Raw genomic sequence first — 19,926 nt, 5'->3', positions numbered from 1 at the left:
AGATGAAACGAGGGCCAATGGACGACGGCACTCAGATGTGCAAACACGAACGGTCGTGAAACTCGGCCAAGTGTTATTATTGTTATTATTTTTACTATCTATTTTTATTGCACTCATCTCTGCTCATCCCACGCAGAGGTCGAGGCCGTTCGAACCGACAACGACCGGCCATAACAACAAGCGCACTCGGATAGGACAACGACTCGTGTGTGATAATATAATATTATTATTATACATAAATATATATATTATACTCTCGGTTTTCGGGTCCAGAGCGAGAAACTCTACATTATACTTTGCACAAACATAAAACCCATTTGTAATACCATTTGCCAAACACACTGCACACACACATACAAAACCGACCGCTCTAAATAGTCCAACTCGGTTTGAGAAGAGAATTTTTTTTTTTTTTGCTTTACTTAACACAATATAAACGTTAAGCCGTTCCACTCGACTAAACTTTAGCCATTTCGCCAGAACCGTTTATTTGGTATGCAATGGCTGACGTTCAAGTTGTTTTCCTTTTATAAACTAAAAAAAAAAAAGCTACATACACTTAACAAAATTGCAATTGTGTAGTCTTTACCATTTTGGGGTCACTTTTGTTTAATAGGAAAATTTTCTGAGACGAAAATGCACTGAAATAGATTTCCTAGAATTTATCTCTATAAAAAATATTGTAAAGTACATGCAGAAAAATGCTATGTAGGTCAGGACGGTCCTGTTTTATTTTTACTACTTGACATGATAACATTATCAAACCCCAATAAGTTTTTATATCCGGTCCAGAACATTGTCATATTGTTATTTATAGGGACATTTTCTTTTGAAATATTTTTTTTATCAAATACTCATTTCGTTTACCGTTTTATTCATGACTTGACCTTTTCCAATATAGTTTATACGGAACGCGGTCCTTTTTCAAAACGACCCTTTCGATTTAACTCTATTATCATATTTTAATATATATATTTTCAGCGAATCTCTCCAATGAAATAATAATGTGGAACCCAGAAAAAAGTTTCCAATAAATTCAACATGCCATCATTCTGCTTTGTTTCATTTTTCTTAAAATTGTCTTAAAATAGATATTTTACTTTAGTTAAATAGTTTTACTACTGTTCTAATTATAAAAATTCCGACTTGGTTAAAATATTTAAATTGCTTATACATTTTTTTTTTTTTTTGGATAAAAAAAGGTGATTAAAAGTGAAACAGTTTTTGAAAACATCCCTTTTCTTTGTAATCCTGTATTATACTGGATCTTCTGATGTAAGACACTACATTTCCGTCTTTGCTCGTATGGACATATTTTATTAGGTTTTTCAATATAGCAGAAAAATTTTATCTTCATCCCTTACACGTAAAACAATTAGTATAGACCTCGTTTTTTCAAATGTGAACATGTGTATACAACATTACTAAATGTTAGCATTATGCCTTCACATGACCATCTTTATCGCAGTTATAGCAAACGAGCAGATTGATGACGGTTGCAAATTTAAACCTAAAAATTGTTTGCAAAACTTTTCGTTGATATGTTCCCATTTGGAAAAAACCAAATCCTTACTTCTACTTCCTGCCAAGTGCTGCTTAAGGGATGAAGGATGAATACACAAGTACAAGTAGATTTAGGGAGAAATAATTTTCAAAATATTCACGAACTTACCTGCATTGGAAGTCCTTCTCGTTCAGACACAAGTCCATGCAACCGGTCCTGGTCACGGACGGGTAATGTTGTCTGGCAGGCACTTTGAGCTCACCGCGAACCGTCTCGAAAGTCCAACTCCTTTGCTGACAGCTTTCCGGTGTTTGCAAGCACACTTTCTTGGCAACCGTTGTCGTGGAGTGAGTAGGATTTTGTAATCTTTTCAGAGGGAAGTCTGTAAAAATGACAAAAAAAAAAAAAAATTAATAATGTCACTCGAAATTCCATTAGAACAAACTTCAAACAAGTTTGTGTTTACCAAAAGCTTTGAAATAAAGTAAATAAATATTGTTTTTTTTTTTTTTGGTACAACTATCTAAATCCAATCGAAATATGCTTTATCAAAAATCAACAGCAATAAGTATAACACAATATCATTATTATACATCAAGTTACAATTGGATAAAGGTGCCAAAGACAAAGTTCTTTGGAATTACTTTTTTTTTTTTACTGCTTATTCAATCTCCTACTCCCTTTTTTCTTTTGTTCAGGTTAAGGTAAGGTTAAGGGAACGCTTTCTAATTCATTTTTCATATTTTTTTTTTGAGGAAAAGCAATAAGTCCACCAGCTGTGAAGTGCGAATGCAAAAAGAAAAAAAAAACATCAAATAATAAAAATCTGAAAATATGAAAATATGTTTCTAATGCAAAACGAAAAGGTTATTGCTTTTTTTTTTGTGACGTCTGCGTTCAGCAGAAATCCAATTGTTGGTGCTTTCCAAACGTTTTGGTTTTTTTATGACTTATTCGGATTTTCTCCAAAAACTTATTGGATGATTTTTTTTTCCATTGTGACGGGTATTTCCCGCAAAAGTTTCTATTGGAGATATTTAATTCATCACAGCGGTCAAGTGTGATCAATATTCATTCGCTCTTAAATAAATAAGCACATTATATTTTCCAATAAATCCGGGTTGAATTTAATACTGTCCTCCATCTTTTGTCTCTAATAATAAACAGTAAGTTGTTTTCGTTCTCTTTAGCAGGTTGACAGAGAACAATTATTATAGATCAAAAGTACCTTTCAAGGTATTTTCAAATATTTTTTTTAAAAGTTTACATAAGTTTTGTTAAGAAAACTTGTTGTTCTTTCGAAATAGGGATTCGTGTGACCTCTTTCCTTTGTATATATTAAATAGGGAACGTTCCACGTTGATGGACACTCATAATGTTTGAAATTTCCAATAATACTGAATAGTACCATCGAAAAGATTACCGCTATAGCTGTAAAACATGAACTTTTCATATTATTACTACAGCACTAATGCCACCGAAATATCAAAATATCATATTACTGCTATAGCAGTAATGACCGTCGACGTGTTAAGGAAAAGCCCATAATACAGGGTGATCCAACTAACGTAAGAAACTCATTTTCTCTAAAAATATCAATATTTAGAATATGTTTTTTCCCCTAAACTTTTAGGTACATATTTTACTAGAGTTTTCAATATTTTGAAAATTTTTATCACCAACCCTTGTCTACAAATTTATGTAATTAAAAACGTGTGTTGTCATGTAAAAAAAAAAACCAAAAATCCCCTTTTTTTGGCTTATAAGGATTGGTGATTGAAAATTTTTAAAATATTAAAAAGATGTAGTAAAATATGTACCTAAAAGTTTGGGAAAAAATTCTCAAAATTTCATATATTCCGAGAAAATGAGTACCTCACGTTAGTCGGATCACTCTGTATGCCGCATACAAATCCGCTAAATAATATTTTTTTACAAAGGTTTCACCGTTTTAATACTTTTTTTTTTTTAATGTCAAAATTGTCAAATGTACCGAAAACTTTTAATTGGCTTTTTCACAAAACCGTCTAACTTTTATACGCCCTTTGTCCGGGAAACGCCTCAACGATTATTGTAATGTACCCGTCCCAACTTGAAACTGTATAATCACTTCATCGACGTCAATCCCTTTGGCCGTACCCGCGAAGCAGGCATTTTCAGTTTAATTGTCTCGGTCGCGGTTCGCGTGGAATACCGCTCCCTTGGGGTTTTCCCCGAATAATAATAATAATAATAACAGTTATTATTATCATCATCCGACACGTTATTTATAGTTTACACTTGCACGCCGGCCTTTTGAACACGATAACGTTATTATAGCTGCACACGACGTTTAATTATATCATGAACATTTCTCGGTTTTACCCGCACCAAGGGGTTTTCCCCGCCGATTCCGGGTAAATATTGCCGAACTAACGACGAGCAATTTGTTGTTTACACCGCCGGTGCTGGTGGATTGGATTGAACTTTTCGAAACTTTTCACCGAGAAACCCTTGATCAGATTAAGAGACGTACCGGCTTTAAGAGGCGAAGACGGTTCACGGATTACGGCAATGGCAGAGGTGTCCGGAAAAGTTTTTTGAAAAAAAAAAAAAAAAATACTTACCCGGTCAATGCAGACCGAGCTACTACTATTTCTAACTAGGTTAGGTATGCGGGGAAGGAAATAGTTCGTTCTAGAAGTCGGGAACAGGTAAATTTGCCATTTATCAATTTCCAAAGAAAGTAACCGTCTGGATTCGTTAGCTTTATACCGTTTCGGAAATGTATTTTAAGTATTTTAAAGAGTAGAGCAATCCGTTGTAATAGAAATTGTATGATAGAGTTTCCATTTGAAATACTAATAATACCCAAAGGAGATAAGTGGCACACTCTAGATGGCACCAGAAACTTGGAGGATAAAATATGACTATTTATTTTTACTTGTTGATAAAGGCCATTCAAATAAGATTCGAACCCATTTAAAAAGTTTCCAAAAATGCCAATTTTGTTTCAATTTATCCGAGTTAAAACAAAGCAGCTTTATTTCAGTAGACCAGATCATCTGATCTGAACCATGTCGATTTACAGTTAAGCATATTATCTAGAGGGGGGTGGAAGTTAGCAAGCAACAAGTAAATAATATGCTCAAGAATGAGAAAGCACCAAGCCACGAAGCATTGTAGCAGACTTACTGAAAACAGGTGGAAAAGCGCTAACGCATAGACAATGCCATCAAAGGTGAGATTTATCATAGTATATGTCCTATAATGTAGTATGGTAAGGAGACAATGGGAGATTACCAAGCATTGTTTACACCGGTCAAGGCGACAGTTGGTTCAAACAAATAGCGGAGCACAAGTTGATCAGGATTCGAATTTAGTGGACTACATTAAACAAGCCTAACGGGGAGACGGTCTGGTCCGAGACAAGAGGATAAGTTTCTGCTTTTCAATGCTGCCCTTGAATTGGTGGCGAGGGGAGGGCAAAACAAAACCACATAACTATGAGAATCTGAGGAGAAAAAGTTGTGATAGCAGCAGCACGTGGAGTCGATTTGAATGATGTAGTACAAACAGCCACCGTGGAAATCAATAGAAGAATAACATCGGTATTTCTCGTTAGTGCTCCCGTTCTAAGGTCTGAACTATCATCGAGGGGAATGAACAGCCGGGCCGAACAAAGTCTTAGTCAGACCTATTGTGTACTGTTTGCGCGTGTAGGGGAGGACAAGAACGCACAATGACTCGGTTTCCTTTGAAGGAAAAACATTGGATAATGAATGTGTCTTCGAGGCGCCTTTGGTCTTGTTTGACATGCACTAACCCTTTCCCACCACCACCACCTCAGACGCACTCATCATTACTCCGTCTTTCCCCTTACCCTCCCCAACAAACCCGAATTTGTATTATTAATAAAAAAAAAATGTATATTAATGTTCATCGAATAGGCTTAACTAGAGTCATAAGTTTGCGCGAAGTTGAAGCGAAGCGTTTCGGGGGTTGTGTGTTATTATTTATTTCATCCCCTACTGACCTTAATAATAATAATAATAATCGGTTATGGCAGTGTGAATTCCCCACAAAAGCAACCCCTGACCCGACGCAAATGGAGTGGTGTTTTCACATTTAATTATCTCAAACGTGGCGGTGGAATTTAGGTCGAAGAGGTATTCCTCTTGTTAATAATAATTATCCAACGACAAATTATTATTCACCGGACCGACTTGTAGAAATCTACCTTTGGCCGACCGACCGAAAGGGAAAATCCTTTCCAAAAAGGTTCAAAATCCAAGTAGGTATAAAATAATATAAAAGACTGGAAAAACATAATTTAATATTATTTCCTCGAATTCGAACAATTTGCACACAACGACATGCGACGAATGTCATTTGAAAACGATTTGAATACCTCAAGCTTGCAAAATATATGTGTACAGAGAAAACTAATAATGCAACAGAAGCATTCCGCACGGCACCCACTTCCGGTAGTAGATTCCGGAAAAGAAGTAATATGATAAACTCGAATTTATAACAGCTGTCATAGTTGTTGTTTATTAAATTAAATATTCCAAATTCTATCTTTTAAGACTAACGGCAAAAAAATCTGATGTTCTGCGCAAAGAATTTAAATATAATAATGTTTTTTTTTTTAATCTCTTTATTCAGGAACGTCTTGCTATAGAAAAATAAAAAAATAATATAATATTTTTTATCTTTGGACATTGCATTTGCAACGGTCCTTTATTAATTTTTGGCTCTGCATATTTTATCATTGCCGTTTGAATAAACTCAAAATTTGACATAAGCGAATTAACAACAATTCAATACAGTTTTTAAGTACATACAGGGTGTTCAAAAACGGTCAATTTTTAGAGCCGTTATTGATTTTTTTTTGGTAGGTGTTATTTTATGCACATTTAAATTCAAAATCATACCTTAAGTAGTTTGCGCATGCGTGGTATCAACTTTTGAAATTTAAATGTGAACCCCCATATTTTTTTTTAGATATTCTGTTGGATTATTAAATGTTTAAGAAAATTTCGGTCGAATTTTAAATTTCTGCCAAGTAGTTTTTATAATATTGTCGCTGAAAAATGACAAAATTTGACAATTTCATGCTTTTTGTGAGAGCCAAGCTTCCACTTGCAACATTATTACATCTGGCTTAAAACAATTCATAAAAATACGACCTATTAAATTCATTTTAGTTCAGTTCTAGTGTGAAGGTTGTGAATACGGTTGTTAAATTATTATTCGACTGTGTTATAGCTGTTTTAAAATATTTTCTCATTTATACACTAATTTTATAAATTAATATAATTTAATTTAAATTTCATTTGTTATGCATAAACGCATTAGGTACTGTATAATATATTTGCCTTTTTAATATTTTGTGAGCGTTATTGACATTGCAAATTATTTTTATTTTGTTGTGATTATACCAATCAAGATTAATTTCTGAAACTAAAACATTTATTATTAAAATTAAATTATTACGTTATTATTTATTACCACCATAATAGTTATTCTATAACAAGTTTGTTTTTAAACGATTTGAAAACAATTTTTGTTTAATTAAGTAGTAATATAATAAAATAATTAACATTATTTGTAGTCAATAGAAATAATAATTAAACTTAACAACTATTTTTAAACACTCTGTATTTTTATATTTATATTATTTAACATTATTATATTTATCTTGATTAATTAATGAGTTTTTATCTATAAGACAGTAGGTGACGAATCAAAAAATTAAAATAAAGTTAATATCTATATTTTGGAGAAAAAAAAAACAATTTTCCTCATACATAATGTATTTTCTCTAAACTTTTTCACCCGACGTTTGTATGAAAGTATATTTAAAATTAAATTATAAGCGAAAAAAAACTTTTCAAGTATTTTGAAGTTTGCAACAGCTAGAGAAAATAAGTTTTTGGAAAAAAAAAAAAATTTACATAAAATATTGACAATAAAACAGTTTTACAAAAAAAAAACGTTTTTTAATCATTTTAATCTAAAATGATCAAATCTAAAATTTATTAATTGATCAATTAATTCTCGGTACTTTTTCCTAATAGTTATAATAAGTACAGTTATGTGCAACAAAGATATTTACGACTATTTAGAATTTATTTATTTAAAAAAAACTAACAAATTATTTATTGTACTCTTAAGCGCAAGTGTACATTGTTAATGCATAAAAAATACAATAAATAGGTATATTTTTTTATAATTAAAAAAATGTAAAACAATGTAATGTAGTTATTTTTATTTCAATCAATATTTAATTACTATTTTAGTTAGAATTATTTCATCAGTCTTACTGTTGTACAATTTTTGTTTTGTCATATCAATTAGAAATAAAATACAATTTTCTATCCGATGGGTCGTTTGAAAAGTTAAGTCGGGTTGCCTGTAAACTATTGTTAAGCTTTGTTAAAAACAGACCGCATTATTCTCAACCGCATTTAATCCTGATATTTTTTCTGATATTACCTGTGATGTAAATTTGTACTTATGTTTTTAATTTTTTTATTGAAATCAATACCTCTATAATGTGTTAACGTTAAATCAGAAGTGTCAAACTGTACAAATAACCTGTCTTTTGTCGTTAAAATAAAATTATTTCAAAAAATTGGCCAAAAATGTAAGTTGACACGTTTGGTTCGTGAGTTGTGCTCGTCATCAATTTCCAAAAAGTCATGATGCCATTTATTATTTATTTTTTCCCCCAAAAGTCCATCTTGTCCCTTCCCCGACAAAGTTCACCGCCAAATCGGCACGTACCCTTTTTCCATCGAAACACAATAATTATATCCGCCCCCGTTACTTTTTCCTCTACTTTTTACATACATAGACAAATTTATCGTTGGTTTACATGATATAGCTTAGGTTTGCAAAAAAAAAAAAAAAATGAAATTCTCGCCAACCAAGTATAAAATATAATATATATATTTTACTGTTGTTATCTCTTTCTCGGTAAACGATAACGATCTTGTGGTTTTTTTTTTTTTTTTTGGAAAATATATTTCTGTTCGTGTCGTCGCACAATTATTAAACGTTTTTTTTTCCAGAGAGCTGTTGAATTTTTAAACTCAAAACTAAAGGTCGAGTAATTGCGCGCTTTTAACATAACAGTACATAGTTGAAAACAGACAGTAAAAAAAAACAAATTAGATTAGCCAAAAAACTTGAAATCCACAATTTGGAAAAAGACCTGAAAAATCCACTTATTGGAAAAACATTATATTTTTAAACGAATGCAAATTGAAAACAAATCACATAATAATATCGAAAATTGAAAAATAAATTTTTTATTTTAAACTAACAATCATATAAAAAAACAGAGTGATCTATTAGGTAAGACAATTAATTTTCTTGAAAAATATTACAATTTTGTAGTTTTCTTAAAAAAAAAAACACTTTTATTTCTGTTATTCGATAATGTTATAAAACAATATCTAAATATTATATACCTTTCTGAGCATTTTCTTTTGAGCTCTAACAACTTTCGAAACTTAAGATCTACAGATCATGATGATTATTCCAATAATATACCTCACTGTTAATAACATACATCTGTAACAGTCTAAAGAACTACCTATGTATATTGTTAGCATTTTTATCAATTCAATTGACATTTTAAAAGGAAAAGGTTTTTTTTACTAAACGTAGATACTTTTAAAGTCAACGAAGCTGTAAACTTAAATAATAATTTAAAAGTAATTAGTCGAAACTGGTAATCGACCAGAGTTTAAAAAGTCAATTGAATATTATTGAAGGAAAAAAAAAGGGCTTTCGCAATTTTATAACATGCAAATATTCCAAAAAAAAAAAATAAATAAATACATGTATAGAAAACCTACTAACTTGCATTCGGTTTAAATTTAAAGCTGTTTTTTTTTTTGATAAAATCAAGCAAGGGTGGATTTAAAAATGAAAAAGGGGGAAATCAAACACTAGTCGGTAGAGTCAGAGTTAAAGTTTACACGGTGGAATACATTAACACTACATCTCTCTGTTGTTGTTGGTTTCTGGGATTTTTTTGATTTTTTTTCAACTAGACGGCATCAAAGTAAATCCAGTTAAAGGCGGTACTACAGGTACACGGTGATTGAAATACCCTATCTTAATGTACGGTAATAGTATTATGGTAAAATAAGAGGGGAGGGGCGGGACTTGCCCTCTCCCCCTAAAAGGCGGGTCGCGAAAAAGAAATAGCGGTTTTAACCTTTTGGTAAAGGGGGGGGGAGGAAACCCCACCATCAAATCCTGTTATTTATGTAAGGCTCGGGCTAATGGAGGTAAAGACGCCGAGGGGTTTAACTAGATTTATCTTTGAAACCGGCAAAATTCGTAGAAACGCGATACGTGGCTTTATTACTTTGAACACCCATCAAAGCATATATATATATATATATATACAGGGTGATCCAACTGACGTAAGGCGCTCATTTTCTTGGAAAATAATTTGAGAATTTTTCTTCCCCTAAACTTTTGGGTACATATTTTACTAGATTTTTCAATATTTTGAAAATCCTCACATCACCAAACCTTGTGAGCCAAAAAAAAAGGGGATTTTTGGTTTTTTTTTTTTACATGTGTTTTTAATTACATGAATTTGTAGGCAAACAATTAAAAACCATATCAGTGTTACCAACGAAATTTTTTATAAAAAAATAACAAATATTATTACTACAATTTATTTATTTATAAATGTAAATTTACATATAATGTGAAAAAACCATCATTTTCATCAAAGTAAACATGAGAAATTTTTAAAAAGGACAAGCAATAATGAAGTTACTCGACATTAAATTTTGATATTGTTTTATCCTTAAAGTATTTTTTATTTTATCTTTTCAAAGAAATCTAAGAGTATTATCCAACATTTTTTAGTTTTAATGTTTTTCACAGTAGGTTTTTGCGAAAATTTGAATTACAATTTTAATTAAAAATAGTAATTAAGTTTAAATATTTCTGTTGACTACAAACAGTTGTGAAGCACTAATAATATGATGAGCATAGCAACGAATTAAAGCAAAATTATTTTTTTCCCCAAACTTTTGGGTACATATTTTACTACATTTTTCAATATTTTAAAAATCCTCACATCACCAAATAAGCCAAATCAACCTTATAAGCCAAAAAAAAGGGGATTTTTGGTTTTTTTTTTTACATGTGTTCAACATGTGTTTTTAATTACATACATGGAGACAAAAATGTTAGCGTTTGAATTTTTTATTTTCAATTATCTGTTCATTATAGACTATGACTTTATACTACATTTCCTATTAATAATTATCATATTTGTTTGGTTTTCACAAAAACCGGTAGCGCATACAATATTCATGAAAAAATCAAGTCTTCAATAAATGAATTTAAATAAATGAAAATTCGAAATTCAAACGCTAACATATTTTTTAAAATTTTTCCCTCACAAATTTGTGTAGTTAAAAACATATATATTGCCATGTAAAAAAAAAACCGAAAATCCCCCTTTTGTGCTTATGGTGATACAAAAATTGTTTGAAAATTTTTGTAAAATGTGTACCTAAAATTCTCAAAATATTCATATATTCCGAGAAAATGAATGTCTCACGTTAGTCGGATCACCCTGTATATATATATATATTAGCCTTATCCGGGTTAACCTGTTTATATAGCCGTTTACCTTTGGGTCGCTTTTCCAATCATCAACGTCCTTGTCGTCGTATGCATGCAAATTCCCACGGGCAATACCCTTTTTATCCCGGGGGATGGCCGACGGGCCACGATTATTACCCCTGACACGGTAAATATATATATATATATATATATAGGAGCTTCGTGCAAATAGAGGGGATTTGTGCTCAGGCAGTGGTGCACACACACACATACACACAAAGAGGGACTGAGTGAGAGAGATAGACAGATAGACAGTGACAAGTCACAGAGGTCACACAAGACATAACGTGAAACGAGCAGAGCTGACAAAAGCTGACGTTTAAATTACATTGCAGGGTTTGTGGGGATTTCACATGGGAAAAGCCGACCCACGTACAGATCTTTTTTTGTCCTTACCGAGATAATATTAATTGTAATTACTCGGTTACATCCGTTTGATGTATAAACGGCTGGTTAATGTATAGCCTGTATGTTATTGACTGTATTATTTCCTATACACTTTGAACGTTGGCTTCGTCCCTTATACGCAAAAGAAGTATTGACTTATAGGGGATCACCCCCTTTAGGCCATTTAGGCGAGTCAAGCTTTTGGAAAACCTAAATGACAATCTGTACACTAATTCAATTGGTTTTTGAACATTGAGAATAGTTTGGACTAGGAATTAAGACTGGTCGATTTTTAATTTGAATACCTAATTAAAGTTATTGCATGGTTGGATTATTTTTAACTGCACATATCAGTCAACAACTTGGATAACTCGAAAAGTAACTCCTCAAAACTGGTTATCGACCTGTGTAGTTTTAAATAATTGTTAACCCCAAAAAGTTAATTAAATATAATACACTTAACCATTTGAGTAGGTTAAGTTGATAGACCTCTGGAAAAATATAAAAATTCGAATATTAAATATAATTATATTCTTATGTTGTACTTTCCATAGGTTTATTAAGTAATGAAACATAAATTGTACCATACAAGGGGCACCACGAGGAATTTGCCTTAACAACACCTTCGACCCTTTAACCAATATTTTTAAAACCTATACCTATTATTTTTGACAATACCCACAGAATTGGTTTTTGTAATACTTGTACGCACAGCTTCAACAGCTTCTTAGTCCAGTCTATGTTATCACTAACAAACACTAGTGTAAAAAGTTCCTTTTTTTTTTAAATCAACCATAATAACATTCCAGAGAGACTGTGAATACACTTACATTGTGTGTGTAGGACGAGTCAGAGGTCGACACAAGATGTAAGACAAGTGGAGCTGAGAAAACCGACGTGTAAATTACATAAATATATATATATATACAGAGTGGTATCCACGGTTTTTCAAACTGGGGGCGTTGGAAAGTGGTATAAAGCTAATATTACATGTTATTATTGTTGTTATTATTATTATAGGTCCAGGCAAACGAGCACAGGACAGTAGATTTACAGCGCGGTCAGTGTATCGACCCAGTGACTAACAGTAAGTACTACTTATTATTATTATCATTACTATTATCACCATTAGAATAAAATGCGCGTTAAGCGCACACGCAATCAATTGGCCGTCGGATTGTGGGCGAAATTCTTGCCGTTATTTTCACACAACAACGTACACAGGGTGATCCTGTATTGAAGAGACAATTAATGTGGCTGAAAAAAAAAAGAATCGACTCTTTTGTTCATTACAACAAAAAATCATCTACATTTCGGTGCGACAAACGGTGAAAATCCCATTCTATAATAATTACAATGCCAAGTCAGAAGGGGCAAGAGCTATATTCTTAAAATATTTGGTTTAATTGTCTATTATTATTTTTCACATTTGACCGCATTTGAACGTGTACGAAAGATTTTTTCAGCGATTAGTAAGTAAGTTTTCATTTTATGAATTAATTATTAGAAATTGGTTTATAGTGTAAGTGCTGCGTTCGTATCAGGGTTAGTTTTACCATTTATTGTTTTCAGCGGAGGACCGTCATGGGAGAATTTGAAACTGAGTTTCCCCTTAAAAATCTTTAGCTACTAATAATAAATAATTATATTAATAATAATAAATAATATGGACATTTTCCCGAACTACAAAGTATATCCAATACATTTTATTGTGTTTTATACTGGGTTTCGACAGCTAGACGGTTGAGCAACTAAGTCACCCAGGCTATATACTTGATATAACTAGGTACCTATTGTAGTGTTTTTAAACATGAATAATTTTCAAAATGTATTAATACAATTTTTTTTTTTAATATAAAAACATAGACTATTATGGCTGGTCGAGATTTTATAATTTGTAAATAATTTTGTGTTAACACATTATAATAAAAAAATGATAAGAATACACTGATATTATTATTATTTATGTTTAGAATTCGATAAAAAACAAGCATTTTTTTTAAAAGCCTGAAATTAAAAAATGCTTGGGGTCACGGATTTTGCCCCCCTCTGGGTGCCCATGTCCAGGGCCCCGCAATACCTAGCGCCGGCACTGATGCCAACAACCTAACCTTACCAAACCTAACCTAACATAACCTAACATAACCTAACCTAACTGAACCATGAACATTAATTGAAAACAGAGTTACGTGATGAGATTATTTGTTTAATTATGAACACAATTTTTTTATTACCAGATATAAACCTATTTTGGGGGGGGGGGGTATTTCCCAGAGATTTTCGACACTTAAAATATGGTAAAGTATATTGAGTAACTAAAATTTAATTTTTTTAAAATGATAATAATTTTACTGATAACGTCGACCAGTCAACTGGACCAGTTTTGAATGATTGAATTTTGAATTATTATTAATCAGTTTTGAACCTTGCTGCCCCGTCCTATAGTATGATGCTAAACTACAATAACTATACGGCGGCTTTTTTAGCTCTACTTCATTGTCAAAAAAAACGCCTTGACCTCCTAATACCGATCACCCGGTATGTGGTATGTGTGTACGCTTTCCAACAAAAGAGATAAAGGTATGGATTTTTTTTTTTCCTAGTTAAAAACTGTAATTTTTTTATAAATATAATATACATATACCTCTCTACCTATCATATTATAGATTGTTCAATACAGATAACGCGCGTTACAAGTGTGAAAAGTCGGTCGCAGACGTGCCGGGCCTGGCTGTGCAAATATATGTAATTTTTTCCCAGTCCGTTTATACAATATAATATACAAAATATATATAAAAAAAAAACAATTGAAACGATAAAAATCAACACGAAACGATTCTCACGTCGAACCGTAACAACAAACGTGAATATTATTTTAAATATAATAATAATAATATCAACGCGATAACCAGCATTATCATGACCTGCGGACGCGTTTCCCGTTTAATCAGAACAATAATATTTTATTCATTTCGGCTTGGACTCGAAGCCATTGTTTTTTTTTACAATTATGTGTCTGCTATATAATTTTCAACGGCTGAACTATGATTTCTATGATCTATCATGGATATTAAATTTATACAATTGGGGTTATTAGCAAATAGTTTACCTGATCAACAAAGATTTTCCAAATATTGATCATATTCTACTACAATATTCTGCTGATTGCAATACCCTAAACACATGCTGCTGTAATGATATATATAATAAATATTAATAATAATGTCAAATATTTAGGTATAGAAATGTCCCATAATCTGAAATAGATAGACCATATAAATTCACCTCCTCTCGTATGTCTTTAAACAACTTGGATCTATTTTAAACGAAAATCAAATTAAAACAGTATACAAGGCATCAACACTGACTATTATGGCATAATTGCACGGGGTGCAGCAAATAAAAGTAATCTAAATAAATTACAAATTTTACAAAATAATATCCTGAGAATAATCTTAAATAAAACCTGCGATTTTCATGTTAGTGACTTGTACGAGGAATTAAATATTCTGACAGTAAAAAAACTCTATTACAAAACAACAGTTACTTTCTTAGTAAAAAAACAATCTAGTTAAACCCATTTCCCATAATTTCAATACCAGAAGTGAATTGAATACTCCAAATGTGCATAATTCCACCTCTCGATCATCTTTTCTATATACTGGTCCAAGTATTTATAAATAACCTCTCTTACGAATTTATACTCCTATATTGTAAATTTCATAACATCAATTACTCTATTCCGTTATAATTGTATGTGCTAATCATCTTAAGTATAAATAGTTTTTTTTTTTTTTTTTATCATAATTTAAGAAATGTATTTAATAAAACTTGTAATTTGAGCTTGCTGAGTAAGGCCTATTGTACAATTTATTATGTTATACCTATGTAATATTTTGTATTGAATAAATAATAATAATAATATATGTACAACTCTATGGATCCAAAAAATCCACCCCTTCCCTTTCAAAACCGAGAAAAACGCCCGAAAAATTGATAAATATTTATTCAACATGAAATTACAATACTCTATAATTTTTTTTTTCACAATAATAGTTTTAACTAGTTGAAAATTTGAACGCAATATTCTTTAGATATATAATACGGGGGTGGTTCGTTGTAAAAGTGGTGTAACTCCCAATTTGTGTATATTTTTTTTTACATAAATACATATTTTTGCTTAATCGAGTCACATACGGTCGTTCGTTTCATTGTAAAAGAGAAGCGACTCCAGTAAATGCAAAAAAAAAAAAAAGTTGAATAAACCCCTCTCCTCTAAAAATTAGGTAAACACTTTGTTTGACTTTTTTTAGATGAAGTTTTATGGCTCAGTCAAGTACCTGGTCGTCTATGATGGGTGTGTTGCATTTATAATTTTCTCAAAAATGTTTATCTTTATCCCTTTGGATTATGATGATGGGTATACCTCGTTCGTGGCCACCCCAACAACGCAAAATTTATTCATAAGCACATTACCTATATTAGTATTTCCACCCTTATAGATTCTCATCAAAGGCTTTGAACATTAACTCTAGGGTTAATTTAATATATATTGTACTCAGTGTCAATATAGTAAGTAGAGACTTGGCCCGGATAGGGTTCTATCATCGTCAATATCCTTCAGCCGTTACTGGCCCCGTGTTAGCAGTCTAATACTATGATAAATTATTACTAGCGCGGTCAAGATGAACAAAAGTTGTGTGTAAAATGTCCTCTCTACCCGGCAAACAGGTATTGGGGCAAGCTCAGCAAAGTAAAACAATAAAACGGTACCGTGATAAAAGTTAAAACTCTCTGGGGGGAGGCAGGCATACAACGAAGCTGCTTCTTAGAAAATGTCCTGGTTCGTCTTAGCTGGCATAGCTGGTGTACACATAACAATAGTGACAAATAATGTCTTCCCTTGTGTCCGGGACAGGAAAGCAGAGGAGGGCTGCCTGGTAACCGAAAAATAGCTTTCGACGTCGTTATACATTTTAACTACCCTCGTGTAGTCTCTTTGTATAATAATGTGTACATGTGTAGCTCTGTATATATATATATATATATATATATACCATCTTGATAAAATAGATAGGACCAGTGTGTCGGACGGGGACTTTATAATTCACTTAACTGTAATGCATGTATGTAGCTTGTTCTCTAACTTACACAAAACACAATTATTATTATTATTATTATTGTGGCAAACTTAGCGGCGGTAGCGGTGCACTTTTGTACGGTTATTGTCGTTGTACGTTGAAACTTATGAAATGCAAAACAGGTGTGCCCGCATTGCTGTGCCTGAGTTGGTGCGAAATTACATTGGATTATTTCAATTGTAATATTAAGTTATTAAGTCTATATAAGTGGCCCGGAGCCGTTGAAAGAGGCGCACACCACATTTCGATACACACACACACACATGTAAGACGGTGGAACCCTTGGAAAAGATCAATATTTTTGATCGTGTTTTGCATTACAACACTTGTACGTAAAAGAAGTATGGACATTGCAAATGGGAACATGTGTATTTAATTTGATAAATATTTAAGGGAAAAAATTTAAAAAATTTTTAACGTTTGAATTTTTAATTTTCATCAATCAATGTTTTTTTAGCTATGGCTTTGTAAAGATATTACATTTGCCCTTATTAATTATTCTAGTCATATAAATATGCTTTCGGTTTTCCAAAATCCAACAGCCTATTGAATTCATTATTTATTATTGCATTGTCCGTGCTATCGACAGGGGCTAAAATTATTTTTTAATGGAAAATTGCTGCGCTACTGTTAACCTAACCTAACCTAACCTAACCTAACCTAACCTAACCTACCTAACCAAACCTAACCTAACCAAACCCAACCAAACCAAACGAATATTGATCCTGAGTTCAATTCTTTACAAAGCCATAGCAAAACGAACAAATTTATGAAAACTAAAATAGTTTAAACGCTAAATTTTTTTTTAAATTAGTTTTCTACATATTTATGGAATTAAAAACATATTATGTTCCCATTCCATTAAAACCAAGTCCATACTTCTTATTAAATTTTAAGGGACGGAGGAAAAAATTCTCCAAATTCTGAAAAATAAAGCAAAACATGTCACTACAAGCAAATAGAAGATAAAATTTGTTTTTAATATACTCTTTTTTTCTGAGAAAATGAGTTTCTTACATTAGATCATGGATCACCCTATATAGTATTAATTAAAAAAACAAACTAGGTCGTTACAAATTACAATATGTCCATGAGAACATTTTAAAAATAACATCTCATAAATAAGTCATACACTTTGTACAATGTGACTTGATAATTAGCCATTATACAATTAATTATAAAATACCCATTTACTAATTATTATTTTCATTGCTTTTACTCAAAATGTAGGCTTTTTTTTATAAACTTAAATAACTACTGTAAATAACTTACCAGAAGCACGATTAAACAAGTAAGTAAGAACAACAATTTGTCAAATAGTCATTAAGTCGTTTTGTTAGTTTATGTATTTTTTTTCGGTTCAGTCAGAAACCACATTTAGATGAGTCAAGCTTTTGGCAAACCTAAATGGCAACTTAGTAACTGAAATTAAGTAAGTAAGCACATACAATTGGTTTGAAAATTAGCGCCTCGCACGGGGGATGGGCCATCCTGTGCACTATGTAATTATATTATTCACAATACACGTTTCCCTGTTGAATTTTCTACATTATAATGTTATATGAAATTACTAAACCGTGACGTTTACCGTGGCTCACAGAACAGTGTACCAGCTGAGACACATAATAATATCGCATTAATCGACAGTCGAATGACTTCGCCGCGAGCAGTTAGTCGCTTTTGATAAGTTTGCACTTGTAAAGTTTTCCACTTTCGGCTCGAATGCAAATTAAACAATATATAATATATTATAATACAATAAACAAGAGAAGATGCCGGATTTCACGTTACGGTGCGTTTTCCAATGGAATAATTTCATTATGTCGGCGGAAATAAGTTTCCAGCGGAGGAAACCCTAGCCGTAGGTATTTAATATTTAACAAAAAGGATTTATACTGTCTCACATGATTTCCTTGATAATTGTTGTCAACGTGAAATCCCTTGAAAACCGCCTTGAGTTCAGCACTTTGTAATAAATTTCAATATACCTCATCCTCAGCGGGTATCCGTTAAGCTCGTTGAAGTCCTCTTCCAGACTATTCGTTTACATTCGATTAGTTTTTTGTTTTTTTGCAATGGAATCGCGTTGTCACGCTTTGATTAAAAAAAAAAATAGTTATTCATTAAAAAACAATTAGACCACCGTGGCCGGTCCGACGGTAACGGATAAAGTGATCCGCAACCGTATTATGTTGTACTGTTATTTTAACCGAATCCAATTAAGCGTCGGATGTCCGTTATGGGACGGTTTTTTTAAATTCAATTTTTTTTTTTTATACAAGTATCAGTGTACATTTATCTATGACCAATTAATTATGCGCACATATTGCTCTCCATTGCACGCTCTACATTTTGCAAGAAAAATCGATTGTTTTAACCGTTTAGTCGTTTGCACGCACACTATTTATAATATTTTTTATTGCAACTGACCCACACTTGTCAATTTTTCAACACCAATTCGTTAAAAAAGCACATAGCAGATCCAGAGAAACCATATGAAACGATTTTTGTCTTCGACCTAACCGTACGAAGGGTAATCCAAACGAAAATAACCATCATAAATAAACAGTTTAAGTTAGTCAAGGAAAATTATTGTTGTTCCTATATTTCACTGTAATGTGTGTGCAATTAAAAGGGTAACCCATTCAAGTTGGGAGCCCTAAGCCCATAACCTAACCTGCATGGCCTAATGCATGTAAATATGGTCGGTGATATATTAGATATATATATATATATTTTTTTTTTGAGAATTAAGCGAGTATTAAATTTACTTGTTTTAGTATGGAGTACATTGTAGAGAAGAGAAATAAAATAATTAAAAAACTTAGCAAATACAGTGTACAGTGTTTTGGTGGTTAAGGTTTTTTTTCACAAATATTTTATCAAACGAAATTAGCAAACATAAAAACTAGTTTACAAAGAACAAAAAAAGAAACCTCATCAAATAGTACTTGATTTTTTTTTTGTTTTCGAATAACAAACGATAACTTTTTTAGGTCTTTGGCGAAGTCGTTATTCATTCCGCCTCTCGAATCCCTTCTGCATTTAACCATGTACCCCTCCCCCTTTAGAACGTTTAGAAGGGAAAATCAACACAATAGGCCGAAATCAAAAAAATGCTGGGGAGAAATCAAAATGGTCCTTAATGAGGGCAAACCGCATGAATAATGGACGATACGCCAAAAAATATCTTATATAATATCTCTACAAACTCAATAAAACGACAAAAACTCCAATCTACGA

The 19,926-nt window shown here is 31.9% G+C and overlaps 1 protein-coding gene across 1 annotated transcript in view; it reads right to left on the bottom strand.

The window, feature by feature from the left end:
- The window catches only part of LOC126842338 (uncharacterized), a 75,695-nt gene that overhangs the window by 18,614 nt on the left and 37,155 nt on the right, over window positions 1-19,926 (bottom strand). The window contains exon 2 of the mRNA XM_050579268.1: window positions 1,673-1,886. Coding sequence (XP_050435225.1) covers window positions 1,673-1,886 — 214 coding nt within the window. The remainder of the gene's footprint in view (window positions 1-1,672; window positions 1,887-19,926) is intronic.

This window comes from Adelges cooleyi, unplaced genomic scaffold (assembly GCF_023614345.1).
Source record: "Adelges cooleyi isolate 19-005CV unplaced genomic scaffold, UGA_ACOO_1.1 ACOO_flye_CR_arks_rails_tigmint_CR_PRNA_519, whole genome shotgun sequence".
In the NCBI taxonomy this organism is placed as follows: domain Eukaryota; kingdom Metazoa; phylum Arthropoda; class Insecta; order Hemiptera; family Adelgidae; genus Adelges; species Adelges cooleyi.
The sequence above is the reverse complement of the archived record's forward strand: the minus strand, read 5'-3'. Positions and strand labels throughout refer to the sequence as shown.